Here is a 25,210-nt window from a genome sequence, read left to right on the forward strand (position 1 = left end):
TTTTTATTGGGTTTTCCTAATTTCATAAAAATAAAATTAATATAAAAATATTTTTTCTTTAACCTTCCTCTTTTTTCTGTTTAGCCTCCGGAACTACCGTTTTAGAGAATGAATTAGGATGATATGTAAGAATGTAAATGAATTGTAATCTTATACAGTCTTAGTTCGACCATTCCTAAGATATGTGGTTAATTGAAACCAACTACCAAAAGACCGCCGGCCTGCGTGGCGCGAGTGGTAGCGTTTCGGCCTTTCATCCGGAGGTCCCGGGTTCGAATCCCAGGCAGGCATGACATTTTCACATGCTACTTGTCATTCATCTCATCCTGTGAACCATTACCTAATGGTGGTCCCGAAGGTTAAAAAAAATTAAAAAAACCACCAAAGGACCGGAGTTTTTTGGTGATTGGGTTTCAATTAACCACACCATACATCTCAGAAATCGTCGACCTGAGATTGTACAAGACTACACTCATACATATCATCCTCTGAAGTAATACCTGACGGTGATTCCTGGAGGCTAAAAAGGAAAAAAAACATACCAAAGGACGGCCAGCCTCCGTGGTGCGAGTGGTAGCGTCTCGGGCTTTCATCCGGAGGTCCCGGGTTCGAATCCCGGTCAGGTATTGCATTTTTACACACGTTACAATTCATTCATCCCATCCTTTGAAGCAGTACCTAACGGTGGTCTTGGAGATAAAAAGCACTAAAGGACACCGGTATCCACCATCTAGTACTCAAACCCCCGTATAAAAGTAAAACTGCCTTTACTAGGATTTGAACCTTAGAACTCTCGACTTCGAAATTAACTGATTTGCGATGAGAATTCACCAATAGACCAACCTTGTGGGTCTTAAAAATCCTACCTAAAAACTTCCGAAAAAGAAAAACAATAATAGTTTAATTTTTTTTTCATTTTAACTTGTTCAACTTTATTTTGTAACCAAGAGAGGGTTTGTAAGTTGTAGGTTATTATTTTTAAGTTGAAACATTTAAAAATGTGAATTTACGTACAAATTGAACTTTTTACATTATGAAAAAAGTTACTTAAGAAAAACTTCCATTTCTGGTTTATAAGGCACCTTTTTTTAAATTCAGTTTTATTTTTTTTATCATTATTGTTGGTTTATTTTTCTTAAAATCTTTTTAATACAAAGAGCTATTTACAATCAGTTTTATTTACGAAAACCAACAGTAAACTTGAATAATTTAAATGGCTTGAATGAGAAGATTTACAGTGAAACTACTCAGAAAAGAATCCATGTAAGAAACGTTTTTCTTAACGTTTTTCTTATACGTTATAAATGTATAACCTATACATTTACAACGTATTAAAAATATAAAAAATAGTATTCTATGAATATAACATAACAAAACCTAATCAACAGTTCTGAAAATATAATGATAAGCAAAAGACATAATACTTGAGGGAAGAAACTCCTACATTAGTCATTACACATTATCTTCTAGATCCAAGATAAGAAGACCTCTCAAGCATCACAAGAGCGACATCATAGCAAAATGGAATATCCGCAATGTGGATAGAGTATGATATAGGTCCCAGAACTCAGACTTGAAAAATAGTAGACTCAATGTCAAAATATTGTGAAAATTCTTGATTATGATTAACCTGGAAAAAACAACCAACCCGGTAGCTATGCAGAACCAAGTAAAATGGTTAAAGTAAACTCAGTTTCAGTTCAACTAGGCAAACAGGTCTATTGAAAGTCTGCCGGACATCCAAAATGTTACTGAACAATATGTTTTTCCTTCTAAACACCTAGTGAAGATATTAAAAAATTCTGTGGATTTGTTTTATAATTGAATCATAACTCTGGAAGCCAAATTTATGGGCAGGAATAATATGTCTTCCACTAAAATATGCTTCAATCTTCGAAGAAAGAGTCTCGTGAAGATTTTAGAGAGAACAAGTAACACACTTATACGCCTGTACGAAGTCACTTCGTGCACGGCTTACGGTTTTTGAATCATTATTTTCTGTAACACCTTCCACTCAGATGAAAAGTAAATCGTGCGAAGGGTGTCATTAATCAAGTACGTTATGTACAATATTCCTGAAGTGATAACGAAATTAACATTTTACAGGTAACTAAATCAAAACTTTGTGCCTTTTTTAAATATCGGTCGTTGCTTATTTACTATACAACACAAAGGAGGATGATGAAGGGACATACTTGAATAATTAGATAGCGCGGTTCCTGTGTCACATTTAAAATAAAACAAAATATTTTTTCATTAAAATTTCTTTTAAAAAATAAAGGAATTAAAAACAAATTACAGGATAAATAAAAAAAACATTGACTGCTAATATAACATTACACATTTACTATTATTGTTCATATAAACTAGGTTTTTTACATTTGATTTTAATACTTACAATACGAACATCAGTTAAACTAATAAAAAACAAATCATTTTTCTATATACTTAAAACGAATCGAATACGAAGGCAATAGTATGAAAGTTTCATTTGATCTACGAAAAAAGTTATCGTTTATTGAATTTCTATGATAAAAAGGCCGTAAATAAAGAGTAGAATCAATAAAAATTTGGAAGTATAGATATTGCCAACTGTTTTATAACTCCGATTTCTTACTGTATTACAAAAACTAATATCTACACATTTTCTCATAAAAATAAAAAGATATTGTAACAAAACAGAAGTAATTCTTTCTATAAAATTATATTACGATATAAGTTTAACGCAGTTAACATACCTATATGAAACATTAATTAAATATAAATTTGAAGTTATTTTAATTTATAGTAGATTCTATATTATTTAATCTTGTCCACGATTCCCGTCAGGTATGAGAATTTTTTTTTATTTAATATTTCATCCACCTGATCATTCTCGTTAAAATACACCAGAAGAACATAGGAATACATATTTGACATGTTTGTAGTTTTTATCAGAGTAAATATAATTGTGCTAAGCCCTTGCGTAAATAGTGTTTTCATTTAAAAATAATATGACAGATGAGACTGATATTTGTCGCAAATAGACCCATTAATACTAAGAACAAATATCAATGTTATTTTCATTAAATTAACTCAATATTTAGGTATAAAGTATCACAGAACCAGTTATGTAATCGCTTGTCTTACCACTGCACTCGCTGATTAGCTAAACTAACGATTTACTCGATTTTTCTTAGATAAAAAATAATTTTATCTTAAATAATAGCCTATTATTTCAACGTAAAATAAATATGCGGTTGAACTATTGTTAATTTTCTAAACTCGTCTTCCACACTAATATTTTCATTTACAAAGAATATAATCAATAGTTGTAAAAGATAGTACATAAGTAAATTTATTTAAAATAATTAGAATTATTTATTGTAAAATAAATATATGAATAGAAAAGACTTTCTCAGGGACTAACAGTTCATGAGTATATGTTTTTGAGGGAATATCAAACTTGCAATTTTTTGATTTTTTTTTTTTTTTACCGTGTTGTCTTAATTAAATTTTATTATTTAAGTCGTCCGAAGGAGGATTATTAGAGGGAGTGTCGAGTGTATAAAGATCGATCTATACGTTCGGAAGTAATTTATCGTTTACTAACTGTATATGAATTGAATCAAAGTAAATAGTAGTACACCTTATACAAAAGTAAACTGAAATGAATGAGAAAGTTTTTCACGCAGGGCTTCAGCACTAAACATCTTCCTACTATGTACTAATGGCCAAATTTCTACTTTACTTCTGCCGCATCTTCAAGGACAATTTTACAAAAATAAACTCATTTTTCTCAGTTGTTAAACGAAATTAAAAAAATAATAATATACTTCTGTTGGTAAATAATAAATTTCTGCTTCCAAAATCATAACACGAAATAGAAAATTAAATTGTAAAAATATCACAAATGACAATTTCTGTTATCATTTACTGCAGTTGTCATTACGTTTTTTTTTTGTCTTCAGTCATTTGACTGGTTTGATGAAGTAGGATGTAGTAGGAATTAGTGAGGTTCGGTGGGAAGAGGAAGCGACTTTTGGTCAGGTGATTTTAGAATAATTAACTCAGCTTCAAATAATGGGCAGGCAGGAGTAGGTTTCATAATGAACAAGAAGATAGGGAAGAGAGTAGAGTATTTCAAAACGCATAGCGATAGAATCATTGTAATAAGGAAAAATCAAAACTTAAACCGACAACGATTGTTAACGTCTATATGCCTACAAGCGCCCATGATGATGATGAGGTAGAGTTTGTATACGAAGAGATTGATGAAGCAATTAAACACGTATAAGGAGATGAAAATTTAATAATAGTTGGAGATTGGAATGCAAGCTTTGGAAAATGCAAGGAAGGAAATATAGTGGGTGAATACGGGCTGGGCAAAAGGAATGAAAGAGGGGACCGACTTATAGAGTTTTGGACGAAGTATAATTTAGTAATTGCCAACACCCGATTTAAAAATCATAATAGAAGAGTATACACTTGGAAAAAGCCAGGCGATACTGCAAGGTATCAGATAGATTATATCATGGTTAAGCAAAGATTTACGTCATTACGTAACTGCAGTTAATGCAACATCAATAACTGCAGTTACTATATATATATATATATATACACACACAGTAGCGTTTCAAGGGTGTCTTTGCTTGCCCTTGAAATGCTAGTTTTGCTGGGGACGGTTGTAGAAATTACGAAGCATAAATTATTTAAAAGTATACAGATCTGAACTCAGAGATTTTTTTCTGTAACCATGATAAGAGAAATATAATGAAGTAATCGGTTTAATATTTTTTCTTTAATAAATACCTTAAGAGGAAAGTTTCACGACTTCACCCCAAGCCTCGATCTATGACTTTAAACCTTTGTTTGGATAACACGAATATATCCTGACAACTTGAAAGCAATCGGTTCGATGATTCTTGCGTGATGCTTTGCAAACTGACAGACAGATAGAACCTGCTATAAACTTTCGTATTTGTATATTAGAAGTATAAATATGTGTAATTGTAGAGTTTTATATGAAATTATATAATTTTATCATTTAAATCATACGTTGATAACCTCTGTCGCCATGATCACTGCTTTTACCCGGTATGCTGTTACACTATTTGAAATAACTCTCATGAAATATAATGTATGTTCTATCGTTCAAAATTTTCTGTACGTGCAGATTAAAACTGGGTAAAAAGTGGGAAATTTTGGATTTTCAGTTGGCAATAATCAACTTAGATAATTCTCTAAGAGGAAACCTGTTTTTATCAGTCTTATTTAATGATCTCAATTTTTTACAGTTAATGTTGTAAATCTATTGAAAATAATGGTGTTTAAGGATTTTTATGCTTCCGTTTTGGTAAATAAAAATAACTGCTGTCGTCTATGAAGATGTCTATGTCAGAGTTTTTGTTTTATCCACTATAGATCCATTAACATTTGGGTTAACTGAACTGTAAAATTTTATAACATGGAAGCATTGGACAAGCTTTACGATCAGATAGGCCTTGAACCAGTTACAATTAAAAAAAAAAGAATTATTGCGGAGATATTAGGAACAACATAATGGGAAAACATAAAGATATATTAGCAAATATCAAACAGAATGGTTCACGTTAGACTGAACAAACCCAGAACAAGTTTAAAAAAGATTTTATAGCAATTGAACTTTTACTGTTTTAGGTCAAGTTTACTTCCGGCATTTCGTGAAGGTTTTTTGGTTGAAGGGTGGAATTATTTGAGGAAGTTATTAATATATTTTGAAGCAGATCGTCATTCTTTTAGATCAATGCTATTTCTGATGACTCCTGTTTCAATCTTAGTAATTTAGTAACCAGTCATCATTTTAGTCTTAAGGATCTAATGATAATGCTCGCTAAATTACGCAAAAGAAATTTAACGTTAATATTTCGTCTGTTTTACACAAGGAAAGAGTGTTCGAACCTCATTTTCTTCAATGGAAATGTATCAGGTGTCTCATAGCTTGAGATATTATCTAAACAACCCTATTTTAATAATGACTGTAGTTGTAGTTGTAGCTGTAGTTTTATAATGATCTTTTGCACTATATCCTTCAAGTAAGAGATTATTTAAAGCAAATTTTTCCTGTATGTTTAGGACATCGAAGAGCAACAGAATGCTTACTGCTCATTCATGAGATTTGAATCGTTGCTTGCTACTTTTTGTTCTTTGGAATTGTTAAAAATTTGAAATCTTTCAAACCAAAATGATCTGAATTACCTGAAAAAATCCGTTAATTTAATCGGTTAAAAATCTGTTAAATCGGTTAAAAAATCCGTTGATTTTGCTGTTTTGTTACAAAATTTGGAAGAGAATACGTAATTTAGTGGTTATATGCTAGTATGATTGTTCCAGGAAAGAATAACATTTTGAACAATTCCTCTGTTGTTTACTAAACGCATAATAAAAAATACATATTCTGGTTACATTTTTTAAACTTGTTCTTCTTAAAAGTAACGTTTTCATTTATCTCTTTTCTTATTAGTAATCAGAGAAAATGTTTCTTTACTGCATTCTATAATTTATTCTTAACGACTAATAAATTACTATTTTTATATTGAAACACACAGTTTCTAGTTTACACCAAAATTTACAAATATAAACTAGATCGGATGTTATCTTTAGCAAAATACGAGGTTCGGCTGATAAATTTTGCAACATATATGCGTACCACGGGAATGAAAAGAGATATTCGAATGAAATAAAAAATGAATAAAAGTACAATATCTTTGCCACAAAATCAGTATTTATTTTTCAATATAATACCCGTTTACACTTCCCGACGTGTGACAAGCTTTTGCTTTCCGTCACTGAAATATTCTGGCGGTCTTTCTCGGATCCAAGTAGCTACAGTTTCCTTCATCTCAACATCGCTGGTGTAATGATTATCTCTGACATCCCTCTTGAGATGAGGGAAGAAGTGGAAGTCGCACGGAGCCGGCGAGTATGGCAAATGAGGAATACGCTCAAACTTCAGGATGCGGAGAGCCATCAGAGAATTTGTGCGGTATCCATCGTTCACATATTTTACTGTAACCCAATTGCTCGATAGTATGGCCTAATCGTTCTTTAGATATGCTGATTAGCGATGTGTTGCTAGGTAAATCACCGTTCACTTTGAAGTAAATCGTCCACCTTTCGATGTTTCTTATCAGTTACAGAAACTGGTAATCCGCTTCGAGGTGCATCCTCAATTGTCGCTTTACCAGCTTCACATTCACGAAATTTCAACGACCACCTATCAACAGTTTCCCTATCGTAAACCGCTTTTAAACGATGAAAAATATTCGTAGGATTCTCATTTTCTGCTGTTAAAAATTCGATCACTGCGCACTATTTTAACCGTGTTGATATATTGGTCATACTCGACTCCATTTTAACTTATACTGAAAACAAACCGGTTAACGGGTTTCAACGCATTATCGGAGATTTATAGAGGGGGATTTTAGCTATCACGTGCTGCCACGCCCAACTCGATAGTACCTTTTGTCTTTGTGTAACACGCTAATATGCAAAATTTATCAGCCGAGCCTCTATATAGATATAGAATTTTAATTTACTTAACTAATTTAAATAAATATTAATATACGAACGTTTGTATTTCTGTTAAAATAAAAATCTTTGTAATTGATTGAAAAATAGGAGTTTTATTTCTATTCGTGTACAAATCTTATTTACTAATGCACTGATAACACTGATTCTATATTGACTTAGTGGAAGAATCATTTCTTTTAGACACGGAAAAGTCTATTTTTATGACTTAAATAGATCCGCTACAAAATATTTTTAAAAAATATGGGTAAAAATTAATGATCTCATAGACGATTCAAAGATATTACATAAAATCAGAGACACACTAATTGCAGATTTATAAGCAGCTTTTTAGAAAAAAAAGGTGTTTTCTGTTACGAGTCACTGTCGCAAAGCTTACAAACGACTATTATTTACTTCAGGTTTTAATTTATTTTGCTGCAACAGCAGAGATCGAAATGCGCAAACGTTGTTCAACCATCACACTTGGTAATCTCTTCTATAATAAATTAAGTACGTGTTTGATAGTCTGATTTAGTAGAAGCTCAAAACCAATGAGGGGTGCTGTAAAAGTTATTTAGTATCCTCATTTTGGAAAAGTTCGTATATTAATTAGAGGCGATGTTTGTTCTCTCATATCCTTGCCTAATCTGAACTTAACATACTCAAGCGTTGTTTAGTTACATACAACCATATAAGAAAACTAAAAATAGACACTTTTTTAAAGATTATTAACCAATAATCATTTATAAGTAGGCAGTACTGTTTTGCAGATATGTATCCATATTTTAAAACTAATATTTAGTGCTTTTTACGAATTAATAAAATTTACTTTTTGAACAAATCAATAAATTAAAAATAATATAAATCAGTCTTTTGTACTGAAGTTGAAGGAAAAAAGTCAGTAGTAGCAAATTGTTATTTTATTTTTTATTTTAACGAAAATAATTTTTTATTCAAATGAATTGAAACTGCATTTACAATAATGTGCGGTAGTTTTCATAAATTTTCTTGATGGATATTCTCGGTAAAGACCCATATTATCAAGATATTAAAAAAAATACACCAAATTAATTTAAATATATTTTATTTATTTACTAGCAGACCAGGCAATACTTCGTTATTGCTAGATTTGAGTATATATATATATATATATATATATATATATATATATATATATATATATATATATATATAGAGTGTCCCATATAAAACACAACCCATCAATCACTCATCCATGAAATTTCAAAAGTCAAGCTTACTCCCCTACTCCTTACTGAAATGGACTCGTCCAACATCTGAACATCGCGGCGACGCAATAGAACACTACCGATAGTAACAACAGTGCAATCATAACGTTCAGTGTATTGCTAGAGACAAGATGGTGTTTTCGCTATATGAACGTGTTTTCACTGTTGAGTCGTACCTCAGTACGAAATCAGTGGTTGCAGTGCAAGATTTGTTTCGGCATAAGTACCCAGATAAACCAGCTCCTAAAAAAACATCAGTATTAAGGTTAGTTAGCAAAATTTAGAGAGATGGGTTCTGTTAATAACAAGGAACACAAAAGATCTGCGTCAGTGTTGAATACAGATACAGTCGCTGAAATCAAAGACCGATTACTCGTCTCGCCAAATAAATCGATCAGACGTTTGTCTGCTGAAATTAATTTTTCTAAATCAACTGTTCATCGGGCGACCAAACAATTACAATTACGACCTTATCGGATTCAAACGGTTCATCGACTTCTTGAGCGCCGACAAAGAAAAACGGCTACAATATTGTCAACGGTTCCATCGATTTCTGTGCGAGGGAATTAATGTTATGGATTCGTTATTTTTCACAGATGAAGCACGGTTTCATTTGTATGGCTACGTAAACAGCCAAAACAGTAGAATTTGGAGCGCTGAAAATCCCCACGTTTATCACGAAAAACAATTACACCCGCAGAAGTCGTGCGTGTGGTGCGTGATATCGCGGAAGAAAATAATCGGTGCTATTTTTTTCGAGTACACCATTAATTCAGAGCGATATCAGGATATTTTATTTCAACTGTTGGAAGAGGAAGACAGACACTGCCGGCTACAACATGACGGTGCGACATCGCACTACGCAGGTTCCACTTCCGATTTCGTCGAGGAATTCTTCGGTAATCGTTTTATCGGTCGAGGCTTGTGGCCACCAAGATCTCCAGATTTGACTGCGGCGGATTTTTTTCTACGGGGTTACCTCAAAGAAAAAGCCTACAGCAACAAACCACGAACACTTGAACGATTGAAAGTCAATATTGAAGAAGCTGTATTAAATATCCAGCCACAAACTTTGAAAAAAAGTTGCAAGAAACGCTGTAAAAAGAATTGAAGCTTGTATTCAAGAAGATGGCGGCCACTTCAAACATTTACTCTAAATGTAAGGTAATGATAGTAATAATAAAAATTACATTTACATTTACACATGCCTTTTTATTATTTCAATGCCTACCAATTGAGGTTGGGTTGCGTTTTATATGGGACACTCTGTATATATAGATTAAATGAACACAATTGAAATTTTGATAAATCATAAACAAAATGAACATTACGGAACATCATAAAATTTAACCTTTCTCTTTTTTTCTTTTACCATTTTTATCTTTCCACCCTTTATTTTTCCTCTTCTCCTTTTCCAATTTTCATTTTTATTATATTCCCTTTCCCTTTTTTCCCTTTACCCTTCCTCACCACCCTTTCCTTTTTTCTCCTTTCCCCTTTTCATTTCCTTTCCCCGTTTTTTTCCTTTTTCCCGTTTTCACCTTTTTTCTTTTTCCTTTTTCCCCTTCTTCCCTTTTTACCTCTTTCAATTTTTCTCTTTTCCTAATTTTTTTTTACTTTTCTCCATTTTTACCCACGCGTATATCGGTCCAGAAGTTTTTTAGACTATAACGGACACACACATCGGAAACTGAAATGGATTCGTAAAGTATTTAATATAGCGTGTGTTGCTTTTACGTCCAACAGATAGCGTTGTATTACAAAACAACGCATGTTTTTACCTGTCACAGGTGTGATAGGTATATAAAACACGCGCGTTTTGAATGCAACGTTGTGTCCAAATTTGAATGTAATCGGTGAAGAACTTTTGGAGATTTAAGATTTTGAGCAAACGAACGTTTACATTTTTATTTATATAGAGGACGCGAGTGGTAGCGTCTCAGCATACCTATGGATATGGCGATATCATCAAGCAAAGAAAAGAGTATTGTATTATTATTTCTTGTTTTGCTTTTCGGAATGAATTTAAGAAAAATGAATGAATAAAATATAAAATAATGTGAAACTATCTTAATGGAAAAAGCATTTTTTAAATTTTGACAAGGAGGTTCTTTTACTGGGAAATCAATTACAACGGTTAACTGAAGATACGGTGGAAAACTAAATATATATATATATATATATATATATATATATATATAAAATATAATAAATATATATATAAGTATATTCTGTGGTTGTTAATTATAAATAAGAAAAAATGGGTCGTACTGGAACTACTATATTGGTAAAAATATTAATACCATACATATTTCAGAAGCACAACCGACTCATAGTAAACATACCAGTGATTATCAAATTCACAATAATTCAACATTAACTGAAGAAAAAAACAGCAAACAGGATAGGTACGTAATGGGTGAGCCAACAAAACAAACAATTTTAAAAGATAATTTTATTGTTTTACACATCTAAAGAAAAAACTTTTACCATAAATCGGTAGTTAATTTAGTAACTTTTAATTATATCTTAAAACATTCTACGTTCTGAACACTATATTTTAAAGGTGGCCAACATCTCTATTCTTCCAGTTAAGTTTTATGTTTTGGATTGCACGATCTAATACATCCAAAGGAATTGCGGTTGCTCTTTCTTTACAAAGTTTTTCATTTATTTCTTTGTCGATTACTAAGGATGAATCAATGAATTCGTTACTAGTCATACAAAAAAAAATCATCTTTCCTCATAAAATAATAATCTTGTGGGGGTAACGGATTACCTCACAAGGTCAATTAAGGCCTAGTCAGGAGATAATTTAGGTTGAAAATAATTAACTGAAACGAATGATTGCCTAGTTGTATGGTGGTTACATTGCGCTGAAAACACTCATCTAGATTGATTTCAGGTTTCTCAACTATTTTAGAAAGAAATAATTCTTCAATAATTTGCACATTTTACTCTGTCATGACACTAAAAGCGTCATTGTCTACAAACAAATTAGGATAAACTATCTCGAAGAATGTTAAAGTAACACATAAAGTGAGTGATTTTTACTATTTTGCAGGTTTCTTGATTCATTTAGTTACGTTTGTTTGTTGCCCAAAACGGAAAATCTTCATGGATATGTATAAAACTCAAAAGTTTGTGCCAAAAAATCAAACAATTAACTCGGTTACGCGATTTAAGTCTAATTTACTTGGATTTTAAACGTGTGAGTCCTTCTTGAATACATTAATTTCAATTATAGATTCGTTTTTAAATCTTTTAAAATATCCTTACTACACTTTCACGACAAACCAAATGTAACTGAGTGATGACACGCAGACTTTTGGGATTTCATGGAGTTAGATGTCTTTGACTTCAGATATACATACATTTCTTTGTTTACAAGAGGCTTCTTGTTCAACGCTGAACCAATTTCTTCAAGATTCTGCACTCAGATTTTAATGCCATGGGTGATAGCAACGTAATGAATGTTAAAGTTGCATCGAAATAACCGTTTTGCAACCGTAAATAACCATGTTTTTTTAAATGTTTTAATAGGAAAGCATAATTTTCACTCATCCTACGTTACATGATTACGTTTTATATAAAGAATTTATTGCTAACGAATGTAACTGACCGTACTTAAATGTTACCGAAAATAATCGGTTTTTGATATGACCCGTTTCAACGGCACAACCACCATTCTACTTATTCAAACTAAATATTTTAGTAAGTATTAAGTGAAACAGTAATAATTTAAGTTTAACTTATTAAGTTAAACAGTAAATATGGCCTAAAAAAAATTCGTTTGTGATTTTAATTTTCTCTTTTACAGAATGGTTTACCTTCAGCTGAGAATCCATACGTATTTAATGGTGATTTTGTTGATCGTGGAAAAAAAGGATTAGAAGTTCTGTTAGTTTTATTGGCTTGTTTGATAGTATTTCCTGATGGAGTGTTCTTGAACAGAGGAAATCATGAAGATCACGTCATGAACACAAGGTAATTTCATTTAAAATTCCATAATTTAAATATTAATTATTATTGCAGTATGACAGAAATATTGATAATATTTTAATTTATTTTAATTTTTTTTTTTTAATTGGTTTCGATATTACACCACTCGAACGGAATTATTTATCAACACCGACATTTGAATCTTCTCTGACTGTAAACATATTAACATACTGACAGATTTGATCTACTCTTGTATAAAAAAAACTTAATTTTTTAAATTATTTGTATTTATTAAAGTTCAAACCAACGTTTACGCAGAAATTGATCTTTTACAACATTTTAATACTGATATAGATTAGTTATTAGGAAAGAAAACCCATACTTTTTTATGGAAGCAAAGAGTTTGAGTAAAGGAAAACTGTCATAAAATTCTTAGAATATGAAAAATACACGTAAGAAATTTTTATAGATTTTTGATAGATCATAACAGATATCATAATTCTATTAAAATTGTATTTCGATAGAAGAGAACAAAATTTTTGTGTAATTGTAGTCTGATAATATAATATTGTATTAAGAAAAAAATATTTTAAGTTTGATAGGTTAAATCATAATAAAGGAGACTTCCATAGAATCGATATTAATTTTTTCAATACCATTACTTTCATTTGCATATCGATTATTTTACCGGTTGTTGTACATATGTTAGGTGCCACAACAGCAATCATTATAGGTGAGGTATTCCTAAAATTTGTGTAAACATTCTAAAGAATAATAAGTGTTCTATACCAGGCTTACCTTGAACAGAAAGGAATTAAATAGTTTCCCACAACCTTATTTACTGAATCAAATATACTGTTTGATATCAGGGTGTAAAGTCTCCCGAAATACAGATACATTCAGACCTACGAGCAACAACTTCGCTCAACTCAGGTCGAGCTTGATAATAATTAGGATCTTTTTCAGAATTCCCCCTACGCCCAAAAAAAACCACATAATTTTTTAACCAATGGGCCAAAAGTTGTATTTTTAATATCCAATAAGAATTACGTAGGAATATGCATGTTTTAAAATAGCAGGAAATATTGATATTAACAATAACCAGATTTGTAGAAATAATCCTATAACCCGATAACACACTAGCATGCTCTTTTATAATGGTCATTTTAAATATTCTCCGTATTAAAAATATTTTACATATTAAAAATATAAGCATTATTGTTTATAATTATAAATATAATCAACCAAACTTAACCTACGTTCGCTTCGAGCGCTAACCTCAACTAACTAACAGTAATGGTTTGATTATTTAAATAATAAATAATTGCAATAATTAACTGAATTTATTAAAAATTTGTTAATCTAACCAAACTTAACCTATGCTCGCTTCGCTCGTTAACCTCGACTAATTAACAGTAATGTTTTGATCATTTAAATCATAAATAATTGCAATAATTACTGAATTTATTATTTAAATATTCAAAACATTACTGTTAATTAGTAAGGTTAGTGAGCGAAGCGAGCTCAGGTTAAATTTGAATAGATTGTATTTATAAAATAAATAATCTAAATGGTTATATTTGGTTTTAGGTTATTTCTCCAACATGGTTATTGTTAATATCAATATTTCTTGCTATTTTCAGTTATATCCAGGTGAAAAACGTGCAAAATTTTTGGGGGAAACGAAAAACTACTAATTTTTATTTTTTATTTTTAAATATGAATATTCCCACCTAATTCTTATTTAATATTAAAAAATATATCGATTTTTAGCACATTATTTAATAAACTAAGTGTTTATTTTTGGTGGGTGGGGGAATTCCGAAAAATATCCAATGATCATAACAACTCTCAGAAAGAAACTCTGCTTTCTTTCTAAGTTTGATGGACGACCGGTTGATTTTCGCTTGCAAAAGCAACCGGTTTCACTGAATTGTTTATACCGTGCACGAATTGAATTGTCACTTGGTGGCTCCTTATGAAATTTCAACCGAAACGCACGTTGCACAGAAATTACAGACTTTGACAAGTTAAATTCTAACACACAAAACTACTTCTCGCTTCCCGTGGCAGCCATTTTCTCTACTGTCGACGCCTAGCGGGAAAATGGTTTAATAATTTAATCGCCTAGTATATGTGGAAAAAACCATTTGAATACTCTTTCGTACAGTACTTGTTTTATTCTTATGAGTGAAATAGTTTTTTGTCAATGAATTTTCGAAACTCCGAAGAACATTATGAAACGCCCTGATAGATTCTCCATATAAATATTCGAGTAATTGAACAAGATTATTACATTACCTTGATAACTAAAAAATATGCAAGGGTTTAATTACTATAAATTTGAACTACCTTACAGATAATATCAATCTCTCTGTCTTTCCATTCATTCCTGCCACCGGATGAATTTATTTTTAGAATCTGTGCCTTTAATATAAGTTAAAATTTCAAATAGCATTAGTCAAGTTAAACTTATCTTAAACTATAAAGCATGAAGAAGCCAATACGATACTTACATGCTCTATCTCTCGCACGTACGCATACACACACACACACACACACACACACACACACACACAAATATATATATGTATATTTAATTCCTTAATTGTGTGTGCGTGTGGTTACACGTACACACAATTAAGGAATTTTTAAACAATATTTCGATATATGTGGATTCAAGAAATCACAAAAAAAATATACAAAAAATCCAGAAATCACTTTTTAACCATTAGCAACCATTCTGTTTTAAATATTTTCTGTAGACCTGTTTTATAGGAGCTGATAAAGTAAAATTAGGATTAATAAATAGTGCATAATTGGATTATACTATTTTAAATTCGTTTTTTTTCATAAAGGGAAAAATGGACGTTTTTAACAATTATTTTGAATATTTTGGCAGTCGTTAGGTTCTGATTCAAATTAAAATCACCATTAAAAAAATAAAATTTTTATGGAAAAAATTAATTGTACTTCTTGTACTGCAGTAGAATAATACTAGTAAAACATTTTTAATCCTGTACTTGTAAAAATGGTTATGTAAATAGTACAAATGTAAATAAAGGCAGCAGGTGGAATTGAAAAGAAAGTGGTTGAAAGAAAAAGAGAAATCCCACCGAAGGTTTATGGTTTATCTTCTGTTTTGACTAATCCCACTGATTCAAAGAAAGAAAGAAATCGTTTGTTTCATCGTTGCGTCATTGATGGATGATTGCATGACCAGTATTTTAAACTATTTCATTCGTTTGTTTGTATATTTCGTCTTTTCACACCTCTATAATTAATTATCGTAATTTACAACATCTTATCTAAAGTTTAAACAAAACTTTGTTTAAACGAGCAACATACAATTCTTGCGTTCAAATATTCTTGCTGAAAAAAAAAACTGTTTATCAAGAATAATCTAAACATATTTTTTTAATTCAAAATGAATATACTTATTTCGGTTATCTGCATCACGAAAGAGTTTGGGTTCAATTCTCGCCTAATGTCAGGAAATTAATTAGGAATGATACACATCGTATTACCTTATAAGTTAATTTAAAACAATTATTAATAATTAAAAATAATTTTTTTATTTAATTTTGTAGAATTACTGCGCAGTTCAGGTGAGGAAGCGATTGATAGATTATACAAACTGGTGTGTAATATTTATGAAAAAGGGGAATTTGAAAGTGTATGTTTGGAGTGTCGCTTTATATGGAAGTGAAACTTGGACGATCGGAGTATCTGAGAAGAAAAGATTAGAAGATTTGAAATGCGGTGCTATAGGAGAATGCTAAAAATCAGACGGGTGGATAAAGCGACAAATGAAGAGGTATTGCGGCAAATAGATGAAGAAAGAACCGTTTGGAAAAATATAGTTAAAAGAAGAGACAGACTTATAGGCCACATACTAAGGCATCCTGGAATAGTCGCTTTAATATTGAAAGGACAGGTAGAAGGAAAAAATTGTGTAGGCAGGCCACGTTTGGAATATGTAAAACAAATTGTAAGGGATGTAGGATGTAGAGGGTATACTGAAATGAAACGACTAGCAATAGATAGGGAATCTTGGAGAGCTGCATCAAACCAGTCAAATGACTGAAGACAAAAAAAAACTTCCCTTTTCACCTTCTCCGACCACAATATCTTCCATCAATATCTTACAGCAGTTCTTTTCCGACTTTATTACAACACTCATACTCTGATAATTTGATGATAGCTCGTATAATTTTACTATAAACATATCTTTTAGTAATTTCCAGTGCTTACTTGACGATATTAATTTATTATTTATATAATATTCTTTCTGCACTCATTTTGCTACTTCATTTCTCATAATTATTACCACTCATATTTTTCCTTTCTTCCCTTCAAAATAGAATCTGTTTACTTCTTCACCCTTCGTTTCACCTAGTCCTTCCAATCTTACTTCAATCCGTCCGAATATATAAATTAACCCACAGGTTTCTTTCCTGATTTAATAAAAGAAATAATCTTTGATCATGATTCCATAATTCATTGGTGAAAGTAGAATAAAATAAAACAGAAATTCCGAAACGGAAAATATTTAATGGTCTAAAAAGGAGAATATGTTTAAATTTTTACTGTCAAGTGTACTAAGAGTATGATTGATATCGATCAAAATGGCTATCGATATCGTTTAATAATGTGTCTGTATGGCTCTAATACGAAAATTTAGTAATTGCTACAATAAGTGTTGCAAAATAATAGAAATCTAATATCATAGTAATAAAGGGAAAGTAATAGCGTGTATTTATTTGTGAGCGTAGGCACCCCTTGCTATTAGATTTTATGGACATAAACACTTTAAAAATGAAATAATTAAAAATTAATCTTTTATTATTTTCATTTTTATTTATTTATTTTTCTATCTTGTTCGTAGATCAAGGCCAGCAAATTTTAAAATGTTTTTATTGATTATGTTATATATTTATTTACAGTGAAAACTAATAAAAAAAATATATTTTATTGACAAATCAGGTACATGTTAGTAGATTGTGTTACTAAAAATAAACTGATTATTTTAAAATAACCGACAAAACAGCAATAATTATTAATAAACAATAATTACCTTCAAAACGTTTTAATAACTTTTTTAATAACAGTTAACCAAATGTCTGGAAAAAGTAAAACGTTTTAAAGTTGTCTGATAAAAATTAAATATAAAAACTCCCAAAACGTCTTCTAAATTAATCTATTAAACCTGAAAAAAATTTAAATAAACCAGTAAAATTAGCATAAATTTAACAGCATGCTAATGAACATAAAATAAATGCATAATACATTATCCACACATAAAATATAATGTATTTACAATCACCTTAAATGATGATATTTTCTGTTACACAATCAAATTTACTTAAAATGTACTTTAATCTAAATTGTTAAAGAACAATGTAGATTCGGAGTAACAGTACAAGGTGAAAAGGTAAAGATGCTACGATTTGCTGATGATATAGTAATTCTAGCCGAGAGTAAAAAGGATTTAGAAGAAACAATGAACGGCATAGATGAAGTCCTACGCAAGAACTATCGCATGAAAATAAACAAGAACAAAACAAAAGTAATGAAATGTAGTAGAAATAACAAAGATGGACCACTGAATGTGAAAATAGGAGGAGAAAAGATTATGGAGGTAGAAGAATTTTGTTATTTGGGAAGTAAAATTACTAAAGATGGACGAAGCAGGAGCGATATAAAATGCCGAATAGCACAAGCTAAACGAGCCTTCAGTAAGAAATATAATTTGTTTACATCAAAAATTAATTTAAATGTCAGGAAAATATTTTTGATAGTGTATGTTTGGAGTGTCGCTTTATATGGAAGTGAAACTTGGACGATCGGAGTATCTGAGAAGAAAAGGTTAGAAGCTTTTGAAATGCGGTGCTACAGGAGAATGTTAAAAATCATATGGGTGGATAAAGTGACAAATGAAGAGATATTGCGGCAAATGGATGAAGAAAGAAGCATTTGGAAAAATATAGTTAAAAGAAGAGACAGACTTATAGGCCACATACTAAGGCATCCTGGAATAGTCGCTTTAATATTGGAAGGGCAGGTAGAAGGAAAAAATTGTGTAGGCAGGCCACGTTTGGAGTATGTAAAACAAATTGTTGGGGATGTAGGATGTAGAGGGTATACTGAAATGAAACGACTAGCACTAGATAGGGAATCTTGGAAAGCTGCATCAAACCAGTCAAATGACTGAAGACAAAAAAAAAAAAAAAAAAAAATGTAACATTTTTGCTTTAAGAAAGGAGTTGAAGATAGTTTTCTCAAATGATGTACTATTATTATTAAAACAATATATTTATAATACAATGATGATAAATGACATTTGTATTGGTGAACTATTAATTAAGCAACAGTAATTTCTATGAAGTCCAACACTTCTAAATATTTCCCGGCGCTTCATTCATTTAAAAAAATTTTAATCCTATTATACAAGATATGATATCAAATTATATAATTCTGCATTATTATAAAGCTTCCGAATTATAAAGGAAAGTAGACAAATGTGCACTTAGATACAAATTAATTTCAGATATAAAAGACCTCAACAAACGATGAAAAATTAAAACTTTAATCCAGGAAGTTTTATAAACAGGTATACGTTATAACTTAAGAATAAACTTAAGAAAAATATGCTTAAAACTAGATACTCGTTTACTTGTAAACTTAAAACTAGAACACGTTTAAAAATATTTTCAAGTTTTCGGTTCTAGATCTAACAAAATAATTAATCTTCCATAAAGTATGTATCCAAATTCCGTTGCAGAAACACTTATTTATTTATCCACATTTAGAATAAATGAAACATAATTGAAGATATGTAATTTCCTTTAAACGTATACATGATATATAAGTCGAAAAACTCAAATAATTTTCTTTTTTTGGAATTTCTTCTTTGAACGTGGGTATTTTTACTGCTTAAAATATATTTAGTAAAATATTTTTTAATTATCACATAATAGTGCTTACCACCTTAGGAGAGTAAGGTTGACTGACCTCCTTGGTGAAGTAATTCCTTCATCCAGAACGTTCCAGAACTGGCTGGTATTCTTCTGTGAAATTATTCATTCCATTTTTAAAAAATGCAAGGCTGTGTTTGGGCATTATCCTGAAACTGCAATCAATAATAAATAAATAATTGGTATATGTTTTTATTTGCTGGTACACAACTACAATTCATAGAAAATTATTTTGGAATTTTTTTTTTCATAATACGAAATTGTGTTCCAATATTTCTATTTCTAAAAATATTTCTATTTCTAACTCTGAAGTTAGATCTGCGAAGAATTTCTGTGTGAAACCTTCAGAGAAAGAGGAGGGCATCGCGCTTCCTCAAATCTGTTAATTTGACAGTTGAGAATTGTACGTTTTAGTAGGTGGTCGTGTTGTAGGAAGCTATACGAAGGCGATAGATAGTAAGAGATATATATACACTGATGGAAATGTCTGCCGATGGCTTCTTCACAGGAAAAACTGATGACAGTGATGTTTTTATCAGTTTTTTTATCTTCATTCATTTGACTGATTTGATACAGCATTCCAAGCTTCCCTATCTAGTTCTAGTAGATTAATTTCGGTGTATACCTACATCCAATATCCCTAATAATTTGTTTTACATATTCCAAACGTTGCCTGTATTGCACAATTTTTCCCATCTATTTGTCTCTTCAATATCAAAGCGACTATTTCAGGATATCGTAAGATATGACCTGTAAGCCTGTCTCTTCTTTTAGCTACATTTTCAAAATACTTCTTTCTTCATCAATTTACCGCAATACCTCTTCATTTGCCACTTTATCCATCCTTCTGATATTTTTAACATTCTGCTATTGCACCGCATTTCAAAAGCTTCTAATATTTTCTTCTTAGGTACTCCGATCGTCCAAGTTTTACTTCCATATAAAGCTACGCTCCAATCATATACATTCAAATATGTTTTTCTCACGTTTACATTAATCTAAGATTTAAGCAAATTATATTTCTGATGGAAAGCTCGTTTCGCCTTTGCTATTTATTATTTTATATCCTTCCTGCTTCGTCTATCTTTAATAAATCTACTTCCCAAATAACAAAATTCTTCTACCTACATAGTCTTTTCTTGTCCGATTTTTATATTTAGTAGTCTATCCACTTTATTTCTATTACATTTCTTTAGTTTCGTTTTGTTCTTGTTTATTTTCATGCGGTAGAATTTGCGTCGGACTTCATCCATGTCATTCATTATTTCTTCTAAATCATTTTTATTCTCAGCTAGAATTACAATATCATCAGCAAATCGTAGCATCTTTATCATTTCACCTTGCACAGTTACTCCCGATCTAAATTGTTATTTTACCTCATTAACTGCTAGTTGTATGTAAGAATTAAAATGTAACAGGGATAAGGAACATTCTTGCCCGACTCCTTTTTTTATTACTCTTTATTTCGTACGCTTTCGTTTATTACTGTTGCAGTTTGATTCGATGTAGGCAATCATTTTGCTATCTCTGCACTTTTACCCTAAATTTTTAAAAATTCGGAATATTTTATTCCAGTTTATTATTAAATGCCTTTTTTATGTCTATAAATGCCATGTATTTGGATTTTTTTTTCTTTAATCTTCCTTTTACGATTATTCTGAGCGCTAAAATTGCTTCCCTAGTCGCTATACTTTTCCTGAAACCAAATTGGTCTTCTCCTAACACTTATTCCACTGTCCTTTCGATTCTTCTCTTCAGAAGAATTTCGTCTAAAATATGAACTCCGGTAAAGCCCTTCAGGGCTATGAACAAGAGGTGGTTGGTGTGGTGACAGGTGTCCTTCCAAGGCGGGTATCTTCCCTACGGGGGAATCAGAATGTAATATGTTTTATATTTAATACTAATTAAATGCTTTACTTAATTACTATGATATCTAATGAAATATAAATGTTTAAACTGACTGGCTAGCAAAGAATTTATTCAGCAGTTTAATTATGATTAAGTTAAGAAAATCAAATGGATGTGGTTTATTTTATAATTTCTCAATCTTATTTATATAAATAAACTTTTATAAGAAAGTAAAATGAATGAAAATTGGTTACTAGATTGATAACGTAGAAAAATCGCCCTATAAGCCCATCTGTGATTGATTTTGATTAGAAATAGATATTATTTATTGATGCAGCTGGGACTAATAAATTACTCTAATCAAAACGTCATATAAACGAATGACATTTACAAACAAGTATATAATCAGGAATAACCAAATTATTCACTTTATAACTCATTAACATTGAAACATCCATGATAAAAAAACAATAAATTGCAGTTTCTAATTAAATTTTTACAGCCACCCAAATATAAATTATTATATTATTTCATTAATAAATTAATTTCAGTAAATGGTTCAAAATCTTTGATTATTAATATGAATAGAATAATCATCAGTTTCTAAAGTCAGCAAACTGCCAGAGATTAACTTTTGCAAAGTTTTTCCTTTTGAGGAGAATGTTACAAAAATCTAACATTATTTTCGATATAACATTTTAAAAACTGCTTCTTGTAACAAAAATTGAAAGTTGATAATATAAATGGACGGGGATGTGTATAGGTACAAAAATATGATTTTTTAAAAGTAATATTTATTTCATTTTTATGTACTTTTAAATATCAATAACTTAGTATACACTAATGATAATTGACTAAGAATCGAAATAATTATTAGATGATAAGTAAGGTGATATTTGAAATATTACTAAGTAAGATGCAACTATTAGGTGATATTTACTTTTAGGTAATACATAAAGTATTTTTTTTTTAAATTTGAGTGTGTTTTCCACGTAATTTAAAAAAAATATAAGATTTTTGATCGCCATTTTGAATCCAACTTTAATTTTTTACCTTCTTGTTCGAAGTAAAGGAAGTATTATGATCGCAAAAAAATTTGTTTACCAGATTTCAACAGATATATCCATTTTGACCATCTCTGAATCTATTTTAACTAGTTTCGACGTGACGTCTGTATGTACGACGTATATATTTCGCATAACTTAAAAACAGTTAGCCGTAGGATGTTGAAATTTGGAATTTAGGACTGTTGTAACATCTAGTTTTGGATCTTCCCTTTTGATTGCAATCGACTGAACTAAAAGTGTCCAAAAAAGCCCAAAATCCAAAATAATTTGGATTTATGACTTTTTCTTTTCCCGCTACCCTGTGACGACATCTGTTATGACGTCACAGATGGCAATCAGCTGATGTACCACCAACTTTTGAAATATTATATAAATTAAATAATTAATATTTAAAATGTGCAAAATAATCGTATTTTTACAATCAGTAATTAAATATAACCGTTGACATTGTGATCGAGATAGCTTTCCAATAAACAAGAACTGACGAGATCTTTTGATAGGTGGGGAATAGGTTCATCATATAAAAACAATTTTTGGTAACCTTGAATTTCTTTTTTGGATGACCATGAACATTTTTTTGAAAACGGCGCGCAAATTCGCTTGGGTGCGGCACTTGGTGCGCGTATAGTAGTAACGGATTGGCTGTCCGCTTGTGCAGGTTCAATGTATTAAGATAATTTATATTTAATGTTAAAGACAGTAAGAGTCATGCACGAACTCCTAGTGCGCAGACGTCGACCAGTACCTCGCCGTCCTATCGCTGCCTATAGGCCAAGACGACCAGTTTCATCTTCAAGGTTCATTTATATTTTATTTCCACGCACACAAACACACACATACTTAAATTATTTATACATTTATTTTCACACGTAAGTTCTTTGATATAAAAGATGTGACTTGTGCGAATCGTGGTTAGTTTGAATACTATAATTCCTTAGGTTGTACAGCTTAAGAGTCCGTTTGAAGTCGGACATACCGTTTCCGAGATATATAGAATCATAATATTACAACCCGTGCGAAGTATGGGTAGTTTAACAGAATTATTCTTTAGGTTGTACAATTTATGAATCTGTTTGAATTTTCTAAATCGGTTTACCACCGTGCGAAGTGTGGTTTGTTTTCTAACTTTTTAAAAATTTTCCCATATCGTTCCTAGCCGTAGTAAGATCCTAAAGTATATAGCACTATATTTCAGTCAAAAATGCCCTAGGACGCACTTTTCGATATTTGCAATTTTTGGATTTTTATCGGTCACGTGACTAAATGTTGCGCTCTGATTGGCTAGTGGCGCACTATGTCCTACCTTAGTCTAGTCTCGCAAGGGATGCTCGCTTAATACAATAGTACAGCCTTGTCTTGCGTCTTAAGAGGTCACACATCTCGCCCAGAAGCATCGAATGACCTTGATTTTATCCCAACTTCAGCATACCTTATCTACTTATATTGATAAAGGTTAAAATATTTCGAAAGATTTTTTTTGTACGCATGTTGCAGCATTCAAAAATCCTTCACAGTCATATCGATTTAAAAAAAAAAATTAATTCAAGGAATTCCTGAAGTGTAGCAGCTAACTCTTTTATTTCACGTTATACAGCGAAAATAAAGTACATATGCGGCATATGGATATAATTTGGAATTGAAACAGAAAATTATTCTGAAAATAGCTCTGATGTTTTCAAATTAACAATTTTTTTTTCTCCGAGACCATCGTCAGGTATTGCAGCAGAGGATGAGATGAATGATTTGTAGCGTGTAAAAATGCCATGCCTGACCGGGATTCGAACCCGGAAACTCCGAGTGAAAGGCCGAGACGTTACTACTTGCACCACCGAGGCTGCCTGAAAATTAACAATTACCCTATTGTAGGCTAACTAGATAAAACGAGGAATGAAGTGGTTTCTCTATGCCTTTTTTAACGATCTTAATACATTGACGCTTATTATTATTGTGCCTTACCTATGTTTAGGCTAGCATATTCTGTTAACCTTGAGATAAATAGCTGCTCATTGTAGAACAGTGTGATGCATAGCGAAAGGTGAGTTCCTCACGGGGACCGGTTATTTAGTACCACTTGTTACTATCAGAGAAAGCAACTGTAACTAACCTTTTGATACATGACTTTCAAAAAAATAAGAAATGAAATCATGAAAAATAAGTTATTCTTTCCTGTGTCAGTTAATTGTTGAAATAAGTTTTAAAATATATTTTTTTGTTTTTTATTTCAGTGTACTTTTTTTCTTAACTGTTTTGATTTAGCGGACCATTATGGATTGCAGTATTATTACAATCTTCTTTTTTTTAATTTATAACTTCTGTTCTGCCTGTGCAAATACAGATTTTCCTGTTTTTGTTTGTTGTACTACAGACTTGATTAATACAACGTAAGAGCTCCTGAGTTTTAACTTCGCCTGAACTAAAATATGATGCTTGTTATTTGCCCTTCTCGACAATGTTTTCTCTTTTTCTCGTACTATTACTTTTTTCTTCTTTTAAAAAGTGAATTACGTAAATATTGCACAGCAACTACAATATATTTTGTCTTTTTTTCTTATTTATTTTCCTTATTAGGTAACGTTAATATATTTATTTAACAATAAAA

The 25,210-nt window shown here is 30.9% G+C and overlaps 1 protein-coding gene across 5 annotated transcripts in view; it reads left to right on the forward strand.

Annotated features, from left to right (window-relative positions):
* rdgC (retinal degeneration C) overlaps positions 1-25,210 on the forward strand; it is a 968,675-nt gene that overhangs the window by 476,868 nt on the left and 466,597 nt on the right. For all 5 annotated transcript variants that reach the window (XM_075358273.1, XM_075358271.1, XM_075358272.1 and 2 more), the window contains one exon: positions 12,598-12,764. In XM_075358273.1, the coding sequence (XP_075214388.1) occupies positions 12,598-12,764 (167 nt within the window). The remainder of the gene's footprint in view (positions 1-12,597; positions 12,765-25,210) is intronic.

The sequence above is a fragment of the Lycorma delicatula genome, chromosome 2 (genome assembly GCF_047948215.1).
Source record: "Lycorma delicatula isolate Av1 chromosome 2, ASM4794821v1, whole genome shotgun sequence".
NCBI classification, from domain to species: domain Eukaryota; kingdom Metazoa; phylum Arthropoda; class Insecta; order Hemiptera; family Fulgoridae; genus Lycorma; species Lycorma delicatula.